This window comes from Apteryx rowi, unplaced genomic scaffold (assembly GCF_003343035.1).
Source record: "Apteryx rowi isolate R43461 unplaced genomic scaffold, aptRow1 scaffold_332, whole genome shotgun sequence".
Taxonomy (NCBI): domain Eukaryota; kingdom Metazoa; phylum Chordata; class Aves; order Apterygiformes; family Apterygidae; genus Apteryx; species Apteryx rowi.
This window is the reverse complement of record NW_020449775.1, coordinates 639809-650063: the sequence shown is the minus strand read 5'-3', so window position 1 is coordinate 650063 and position 10255 is coordinate 639809. Positions and strand designations below refer to the sequence as shown.

The 10255-nt window shown below is 43.6% G+C and overlaps 1 protein-coding gene across 1 annotated transcript; it reads left to right on the top strand.

Annotated features, from left to right (window-relative positions):
* The first annotated feature begins 225 nt into the window (after positions 1 to 225).
* Positions 226 to 9943, top strand: LOC112969063 (high affinity choline transporter 1-like). The gene is made up of 8 exons (XM_026071934.1): positions 226 to 403; positions 1418 to 1531; positions 3328 to 3483; positions 4294 to 4442; positions 4958 to 5101; positions 6092 to 6245; positions 8257 to 8474; positions 9422 to 9943. The coding sequence occupies exons 1-8, from the start codon at positions 226 to 228 to the stop codon at positions 9941 to 9943; spliced, it is 1635 nt and encodes a 544-aa protein (XP_025927719.1).
* The last annotated feature ends 312 nt before the right edge of the window (positions 9944 to 10255 follow it).

Here is a 10255-nt window from a genome sequence, read left to right as displayed (position 1 = left end):
AGATGACCAGTAGTCTYTGCATCCAGTTCTCAGACTTCTGGGATTACAGCTCTGTTTCAGACTGCATCATTTCTCCCAAAGTACAGTAAATTAATAGTAGATTTTTTTTTACAAGAAAGCAGGTTTTTTTCTGATTTTTCTATTTTCTTCTAATTGTAAACTCTACCGAGGAATATAATCATAAATCCATTATTCATCTCCATGATCTAAATTAAACAACAGAAGATGGCTCTCAATATACCAGGTGTAGTATCTTTGAGTGTGTTTTACACATTAACTTTAGCTACTGGAATTTGGGCTTCTTGGAAAAGCAAAAAAGATCAGAAGAACAGAAACCCCACTGAGATGGCCATAGTTGGAGGGAGGAATATAAATGCTTTCGTTGGATTGTTTACTGCAACTGGTAAGTTTTCTTAAAGGAATGTTTTTAGTCTTCTTAAAACATACATATTACATGTGGTTGGGGGGCTTTTTTTCCCTTTCAAAGCAAGTTACCTCCTTTAATGTCARGACAGATTTAACCTGAGCGTGGTTTTAAAGGAGTATGGTTTCATGAATCGTTTGGGGATGGATTCTTCCAGACCTCTTTACACTATGCAGAACCTGATGTTTATGTAGATTCTTTTAAATTAAAGAGTATGGCCTGAACAATGCGGTGCTTTTCATTAAGGAGGAGTGTGGTCTTAATCTTGGACCAGTTTCTGTTATCCAGTGTAACASAAGGGCCTTACTCCTGCAATAATCCAGTTCTGTGTGGAACAAATTGCTCCCCAAAATGAGCACTGGGCTCTTGCCTGGTGGGAGCCATAAGGAGAGAACATTTCCCCACTGCTGGCTGCCCTCCTCTGTCCTCTTCTGCCCCAGCTGCGTGACATCATCTGGAATTTGCTTCCCTGCTTCTTTTTTGGTGAAGGCTGCCCCAAGTGATATTTGTCTAGCTAATATATTTGGTTAAGCCCGTCCTTAGGTTTGCTGTTCTGACTGCAATGACTACTTGCATTTTTTTTCCCCCGAGGTCTATTTTCTTAGCCTGTGTACTCAGGGATGATGATCTATCAGTCATGGAAGAATAACAAAGGCCGTTCTACCTGCTCTAGCAGGAGTCTTCCACTGAGAAAAATGAAACAAAGAATGGGCATTTTCAAATTGCTTCTAAATGTCTAAACACTAATGAGTTTTTCCATGCACACACAGATATTCATTCTTGAACCTAATCTTAAATTTGTTTAGGGTGGGATTCTAATACTGTTACCCCACTCAACTGTACATCTCACTATGGGAAAAGATTTATGAAAGAAAACAGGCRTGTGATTAAATATTTGTATAAACAAAAGGTTTACAATCTCTCAGGGTGTTCTATGAGACTAGCTGAGAATATGTGTCATAACTCTTACCTTTACATCTTTTACGTTCACAGCCACCTGGGTTGGAGGAGCATATATCAATGGCACAGCTGAAATTGTCTACTTGCCTTCGAAAGGACTATTGTGGGTCCAGGCACCTGTGGGATTTGCCTTGTCCCTTGTTATTGGTAAATAATTAACATAGTAATCAGGACATCATAAGTCTTTTTTAAAAATTCATCTGGGTGTATTACAATGTGTAAGAGAGTGTAGAATACATTTTAAAGGTGATTTCATATCTTCAGTCTCCAGTAGATTCAGAATAGGCATTTACAGTCCTATCCTCTAAGTTGAAACATTTGAAACCAGGGTGACTTGAAACAGGTGCAGAGCTTTGCCTGCCTGGAGCAATTTATAGGTCAAAAATCTCATCTGTTAGCATTAGAAACATGTGGTTATGTGGACATCACTTTTTCACCACAGTCCATTATTCACACAATACTGAGAGTAGCTGTATCATTTTAATTTTTYCTTTGAAATTTTTGTGCAATGAAAGAATACCATCTTGATCCATCTCCACTAAAATACATTCTTCTGACTAGTCCTAACACAAGACTAATTTGTGGTGGATCCAGCTAAGTCCCACTTAATGGGCGGTCACTGTTGGTGTTGAAACAGAGACCCACACCCTTCCGTGCCAGCTAGGTTTGCAGTGTCCTATGCCTTTTTCTGACTCCAAGGGTTWTTGGACTCACGCTGAGGTTGAGCTGTCTTGCCTATCTCCCTTCTGTATAAAGTGGGACTGTAAAGACCAAAGTTTCTTCCAGTCCACACTGGATTTTGCTGTAACTCTCTAAGGATGTGCGATGATTAAAGCAAGGAGATCTGTGCAGACCTTGCACAAGAATTTTTAAAATAGCAATAACCTTTACTCTCAAGTCAGAGAAAAGAGTTCAGCTGACGTGAATATGAATCAGGCTTGGAAATACACTGCCAGCGTTTCCTATGTGAATAATTCTAACTAATGAAGTTGGGGAGCACAGGTCTGATCCTGCAATCTTTACTCAGGTCAGTAGTGCCCAGACGAGCAGTCCTGTTGGCTTTAGGGTTAGGCACAGTACACATTCCTTGGTTTTAATGAGGCTKCTGTGTGACTGAGGTCTAATACTTAGATGAAGGTGGGTGGCACTCAGCTCAGTGTGCAGATTAAAACAATATAATTCTGGGAAGAGACAATGAAGCCACCAAACTGAAAATGTAAATGGAAAAGGAATGTTTGGTGCATCAAACGGTCAAGGACAAAATATTTGGTTCTTTTTCACCAAATATGGGTCTCTAATGCATCTCTCTCTGCCTACTGACATACGCCTAAGGAAGCATTTCAGAAAATTGTGTGTCTCAGCACTCAGGCTGACAGATCATTGGAGATGAAGAGGCATCTACAGGCAAGTACCTTGTGAGCTGCATCTCTGAGTTCCTGTTACAGTCAATGGAGCTGTACTGAATACAGTCAATGTACCTAGAGTTCAGCTTAGTTTTAAGCAGACGTTTCAGAACACAATTCAATTGCCTAAGCACAGGTATCTTCTGCCATTTGGGATGCCTTAGGGGATCCTGCTTCACCTCCAGCAGCCAATTCAAAAAGATGTAGGTCTCCCAAAAGTTCTGGGTCATAACTACCAGCCACAAGCAGATGTCCCTGATAACCTAGAACCTCTCAGATGGGCGAAACCCCCACATTTAGGCAAGGGAATCAAGTCCCTGGTGTCTGGCCAGCTGCATCATTCYCTAGGGTCCATTGCCTATAAGAGAGCTCAGACATGCAGTTCACATGTAGAAAAYTGCATTTACATGTCTTGATCTCAGACTGAATTCCACACTCGCTGTATGAATCTGATATAAACCCAAATGCCATAGAATTCTGACATTTTTCTTGGGAGAAAACACATCCAGAGTTCTATCCAAATGTTATCATTTCCGATAGGTGGTTTCTTCTTCGTAAATCCAATGAGATCCAGGAATTATGTGACRGTGATGGACCCACTCCAAGAAATATACGGGAACATGATGGGAAGCTTACTTTTCATTCCTCCACTGCTAGGGGAGGTGTTCTGGTTTGCAGCTATCCTGGCTTCCCTAGGTAAATACTTATTTCGCTGTTATATTTGTTGAAGATTATGTGGCACAATAAACACAGTATAATACAGATCTAGGAACTGTATTGAATTAAGCTGTGGAAAGTTGTGCTTCATGTCTCCTTTTGTGAGAAGAACACAACCATTTCTAATTTCTGAAAAACATGTTCTTTAGGTTTAAAACAAAATTGATTAGAATGGCTCAACTTTGGCAGTTGTATATATTCATTATACTACAGTAGAGAATTATGGCAATATGATTTGTTACCCTGATCTTACCTGTGGCAGAGCAGATGCAAAGAAGCAAAGTGACCTGGCTAAGGCCATGCAGAAAGGTGGTAGCAGAAGCAGACAAGGAACACRAGTCCTAGCTCTGCCTGCTCTCTGCTAGACCATGCACTCCTCAGCCAGCAAGGTGTGCTGACACTGAGGTAGAGCTGCAGAGGGGATCTGGCTCTGCAGGACTTGATGCTGCTGTCAAGAGATAGTGACAGGAACAGTGTGTATGGACAGGGATTAGGGGAGAAGAGTGCTGGGCAGGCCCAGGAGAAGGGATGGGGAAGGCAGTGCTGCAAGACGCAGCCTTGCTGGGAGYCCAGGTGAGAAGGGTCTTGCCAGAGCGAGGAAAGGGGACAATGTGAGACTCTGGAGTGAACCAAAGCAGCTGAGGAGGTGTAGGCAGAAAGAGGGAAACTGTGAGAAAACAGAAAGAGGACTAYTCCCTTGCCATGAGTAGTATCCCTATTTATTCTGCATTCTACAACTTCATGTATGAAATCTATGTTAAAATAGTTGGCTGCTTTCCTTGTCTGCAGGGGCAACGATAAGGGTCATCTTGGATATTGGAAGCTCTTTGGCTATCATCCTCTCAGCATGCACTGTCATACTCTACACTCTACTGGGAGGCCTCTACTCTGTTGCATACACGGATGTCATCCAGTTGGTTTTCATTAGCCTCAGTCTGGCAAGTCCTGTGTATTTCTTTGTTACCAGTTTCCTAACTAAGATAAGGGACAAAATCCTACTCTTCTTTTCRGCATGTGTGAGACCAAAAATAACTCCATCAATACTGGCCACTGCCCCACAGTTCCTCTTCAGGAGAAGACCTTCAGAGAGGTCTTCCAGTCCTTGTATATGTCAGACAGCACTTACACAAGCTATTGGCCTTGCTGGGTGAATGTGGCTGCCCACATGTAAGGTCTGCAGAATCTGTCTGGAATAATCTTGGCTGGAAAGGAAAGAGATCTGACTACTGAAGGCATCAGTTGACCTGAATTACAGACCCATGCTCTGGATGATGTTATGGACCAGAAACATGTAGATTTAGAGTAAGGAAGGGGGGGTAAAGGAAAACTCTTAGTCTGAGATTAATCTTACATAACTTTGTCTTCTACATGTATCTTAGTTTCTATATCTGAATGGTTCCCCCAAGAACAAGGACCCTGGGGAACTGGTTGACTATTTCCATTTCTATCCTAGTGGGTCTGTATCCCCTTCGCCCTGATGAACCCTGCGACAGAAAGCATTTACTACACTGCAACTCATAAAACCTACCAAGCCCCTTGGACTGGGAAAATAGAAAAACAGTATCTTGGAAGATGGCTGGATGACTTCTTCTATCTGGTAGGAAATATTTCTTGGAGAGGTGGTTGGGAAAGGAATTGAGGGTCTTTCTGTTTGGAAAGCTTGTGGGTTCTTCTGGACAGGAGCCCACAACTCTTCACAGTTGGCAGAGGCAGGATGAAGTTTAAACCCTTTTCTCAGCCACTCTGCAGCACACTGAATGGGTTGGGGATATCCAGGGCTCAGCTCTGGGTTAGACAGAAGAGGYAGGGACACTACGTCCTGCCACCTTCTCCTTACACCCAGCACCCATGCGAAGGAATAGAGCTTCTTCAGTAAGACCACCCAGACAACTAGTTTCACACCAGGCACTAAATTAGTCATTTCCTATCTTTTGAGAAGTTGGTCTTGCAGGCTCAATAATGTATTTTTAACATAACTATGTATAATCTTCTCTACTAAAAAAAATTATTAAAAAAACAGTACTGCATGTTTGGTGCTGTTAGCTCCACTGCGCAACTCCACTTTCGAACTACCAGTATAAACAAGAGCTACCACAGGCTGCTTTCTCTCACTAGATTGGCAATAAAGACCCACAGAAGCTTGAGCTTGTTTGGTCAGTACAGAATATTCAGATTTTATCTGATGAAATTTGTCTGCTGAGCAACTGAAAAATGGCTTTTTTTTTTTTAGGTTATACTCTAGCCAAGCTTGAGCAGATCTTTACAAAAGTCACATACCTGACAAAATTCTCTTCTCTTTTCCCTCCTCTACTCCTCTTTCACTATGTCACATAACCTACTTTTCGGATGTCTCTGTCTTTCAAAGAGTTAACCTGTTTTGATCAAATTTTCACACCCATCACACTTAAAACAAAAGAACACTCTCAGTCATAGGAAATTTCAGCCTGAGTGGCTAAAGTTGAGCAAAGTTACTACACTTGAAGTGAGGGTTTTATAACAGGAAAGATTATCATCCATTCAGAGTGGATGGMTGACTGCAGCAGTCAAGAGTCGAGCAGGGAACGCCACTGATATCTGAAYGTTTCAGGTGCTTGGGAGCATCCCGTGGCAAACTTACTTCCAAAGAGTCCTCTCCACTGCCTCGCTGGGACAGGCAAGGCTCATTTCCTACCTCTCTGGACTGGGGTGCTTCCTTATGGCCATCCCCTCTGTGCTTATTGGGGCAGCTGCAGCATCAACAGGTAAAACTAAATAATTTGTCTCTGAATAATGAACTTGCTTTTGCCAAAGGTGATTAAAATGGGACCCAAAGAAGTCCTGATTTACTCTTCCAATTACATAGCCCAGACTTTCAGGAGCAGAGCATACTAAAAGCCCTCAGTGGAAGATTTGGCTACCAAGTGAAAAGTCTGTATCAGACACCTGGAGCCTTCTGCAGTTCAATACACAGCTACCTAGTGATATTTAAACAGCTACAAGACCTGTTTAAAGCCATTTCATTATGGTGAAATGGCTTTCATGGACCTTCTGATGAGGAAAGATGAAGGCAGAATCTGTCCTCAGCTGTGTCTGGTATGGTACCCATGTTTCAGAAAGATTTGTAAAACACTGTAAAATTCTTTTCTCCGCAAAATGTTATTCTGGTATTATCTTCTGCAACAGTAGTGTAACTACTGATTGTTAATAAAGTTCAGGAGAAAAAACACTTGAAGGAATCAAAAAGTTCAGTTCTGTAAGTTCAAAGCACAGGAGTTTAGTCTTGTACTAGCTGTGAGCAGGGGTTAAAGAGAAGCCAGATCATCAGACATTTAAAGAAAGAGCTCGATGTTTATGAATTCATCTGTCATCRGGAACATCAGAGCAAAACTCCCTCTTAGCAAGTAAAGCTAGAAAGTGGGTTGATCTTAAAGTGTCCCATTCCTGGAAACATACAAAGCGCAGCTATTCTTATAGACACTACTGGGGAAAAGGAAAAATGTGGATCCAGTACAGGCTGCAGTGTGCTACGGGGAATCGTCTCATTTCAGGTGCAAATTTTACCCAAGGCCGGGTAAGAGAAGTGCTCCTGAAGACCTCCAGAGCTCAATCCATTCCACCCAACTGACATTCATCTCTTTTACATCCGTTGTGTAGACACTCCAGAGAGCAAGTTGGTCTTGCTCATGTTAGGGCTCTGCTTCTCCCAGGAGAACACAAGGACCCAATAAGGCATATTAGGGTTTTTTTAACCACTTAGCATCCAGCATGCCCAGCTCTTAGTGTGTGCTAGTGCTGGTGCAGTCARAGCACCCAAGAGGCAGCAACCTGTGGGCTCTCAGCTCCTTCCATCCAGAAGAGGCTCAGATGAAGGGCATCATCCACAGGCAGGGCCCCTGACTGCTTAGCTGTGGGTTACGTGCTTCCTGACAAAACTCTGCAGAGATGAATAAGCCTAGAATTCAGACAGTCTGTTTTCCCAGGTCAGCCACCTCTTMAGCATATCTGGCTAATGAAATGTACTCACCAGAGAAACTATCAGGCTAAGGAGAGAGGTTCCTAATTAATTTAACTACCTACAAGAGAAAATAGTTCTAGGAAGAAGGCAGACTGGACAGTGGTCTGGGACTTAGTGGATTAGGGTGGCCAAACCTGAGTTTAGGTGGGATTTTCCCTATGCCTGCTATGGATATGGCAGTGGCTTACACACCAATAAGAGACATTTAGGGTAAGTATTAAAGAATACTTTCTAGTGGGATAAAGACAGTGAGACACAGGAATGCATACTACTTGGGGACGATGTCAAATCTTCATCAGAGAAGTTCTTAAAAAGTATAAACATGTCAGGGGTCACAGGGCAGCACTGACCTTGCTTTAGGACAGGGATGGAGTAGAGAATGTCTGTAAGTACCTTGCAGCCTTTTTTTCTCTGACTTCATGAATTGCCTCATCATGCATCGAACCTACTATCTATAGGATCAAAAGACTCTGTTTGCATCTAGTAGTGGATTACTGTGGCCTTTATCATTGCATAAAGAGATGATAATCAATGTAGGTGTTTCCTGCCTGGATCTGCAGTCCCCTGTCCTTTCGTTCCCTTACTTCACAGCCTGTAGAGATCACAGGGGAATCCAAGAAATGAATCTAAATCCTAAAATACTGAGTGGGCCTCAGTCCTTAGCCCTGCCATGGCTGATTGCTGTGGAAAGGTACATTCAAAGACAGCAGAAACATTAATGAAAGATTTATTGTGACTTTTCCCGTTCTCTTTTAAAGACTGGAACCAGACAAGCTATGGTCTTCCAAGTCCGCTAGACAGAGGAGAATCAGCCATGATACTGCCATTTGTTTTACATTATCTCTGCCCAGCATACGTTTCCATTGTTGGTTTGGGAGCCATCGCTGCCGCCGCAATGTCTTCTGCAGACTCAGCACTTCTCTCTGCCAGCTCCATGTTTGCTCACAATATCTACAGAAAAATCCTGAGGAAAAAGGTACTTGGCTACAGCATTCAAAAGTTTTTGTATTAGGACAGAGGTTTTTGTGTCAGGATAGGTTCAAAGCCAGTCTGAACTGTCAACAATTAGAGGTGTCCTTCAGCTGCTGAACTGAGCTCTGGATCCAGAACTTAAAATGTAGATTAATGGTATTYATATCCTCAGTAGGAATACAAATACCCACAACAGTGAGTCTTGCTCATTATAAGATGACAGGTATAAAATTTGGACCAGGGTATTACAGGGAATAGCATAAAGTCATGAGCCTTAAGATTACAAAGCACTACTCCAATTTATACAGCCAGGGCCATATCTGGAGTGGGTCAAAATGGGTGCCTGCCTTCAGCAGCTTTTGGAGGTGAGCACCACCTGGATGAAGCGAGATCTTGGCAGAAACTAGCCTGAAGTGGGACCATGCAGAGCAGTGCTGGTCCCTGTGAGTGTGGCCTGGAGYGGGATGCAGCTCTTTCTTCCCAGGACTCTGTGTAAACCTCTGCCCCAGGTTCCTGCTGAGCTCCCGTGGAGCAGAAGAGGCTGCTTTGAAGTGGGGGGGAATCATTCCTCTGGCTCTGGGTGAGGCAGAAGCTCTCAGAAGTCTGAAACCCCTGAGGAGCTGAGAGCCAGCAGCTGCCGTGTCCCAAAGCAGAGACACTGGCACTTGTCTCCACAAAAGCCAATACCTCCCAGCCAGCTCCCTGCCACAGCTCACTGGAAGCAGATGAATCCCACTATCAAAGCTCTACCTACTCCTGCTGAGTGCCAGTAGTACCCCAAATGCTGTTGTTTCCACCCAGAAGCAGTGCCATGGTGGTAGGGGACAATGCTTGATGTTATCAGCTGAAATCATCCCAAGTAGCTGGGACAAGCTATTTGTCTTGTAACAATACCAACACCATTTAATCAAGTTCCCAGTGTCTGTAACTTTGCAATCTCCTATTTTACAGGCTACTGAGAGAGAAGTCTTATGGACCATGAGGGCCTCCATGCTGGTTTTTGGGACTGGAGCTGCTGGCCTGGCTTTTTACTCCTATTCTGTCTATGACCTCTGGTTCCTCAGCGGGGAGCTGGTGTATGCCCTGCTCTTCCCTCAGCTGTGCTGTGCCCTGTTCATTCCCAACACCAACACCTATGGCTCGGCTACTGGCTTCTTGGTTGGGCTCCTCCTGAGGCTGCTAGCAGGGGAGCCTGCCCTAAAAATGCCCCCTGTTATCCGGTACCCAGCCTGCTCCCTCGTGAATGGGATCTACATTCAGCTGTTCCCCTTTAAAACATTCACCATGCTCCTCACCTTGGGGACAATCATTGCTGTTTCATACCTGACTGCATTTTTGTTTAAGAGAAACCTCCTTCCCCACAGATGGGATGTTTGTAACATCATCAAGRAAACCAGCACTCTCATCCCCCTGCAGCAGATGGAGAAACAGATGGGTTTGCAAACGATTGCACTAGAAGAGCATCATGATTAAATGTGGGAACTCATTTGAAAGGACACCGCGTTCTGCAATTAGGGTTTGGCACAAACAGCACTGCTGTTCCCTTTGCTTTCTCCAGTAATGAATAATATAAAGCCCTTGTAGAGTAATAAAGACGCCCTCCATTTATGCAAGGAGAATGAGTGAGCTCAAAGTCTGCAGTGATTAAAGGCAGGTGGTGATGGAGCATGATCTTGCAATGATGACCAGGGGGWACCCTGGGCCCAAGCAGTGTTTGCTTTGGGGTGTTCCTGCTATCCCACCAGAAGGCAAGTCTACAAATCATGTTCCAGCATTTATGACATT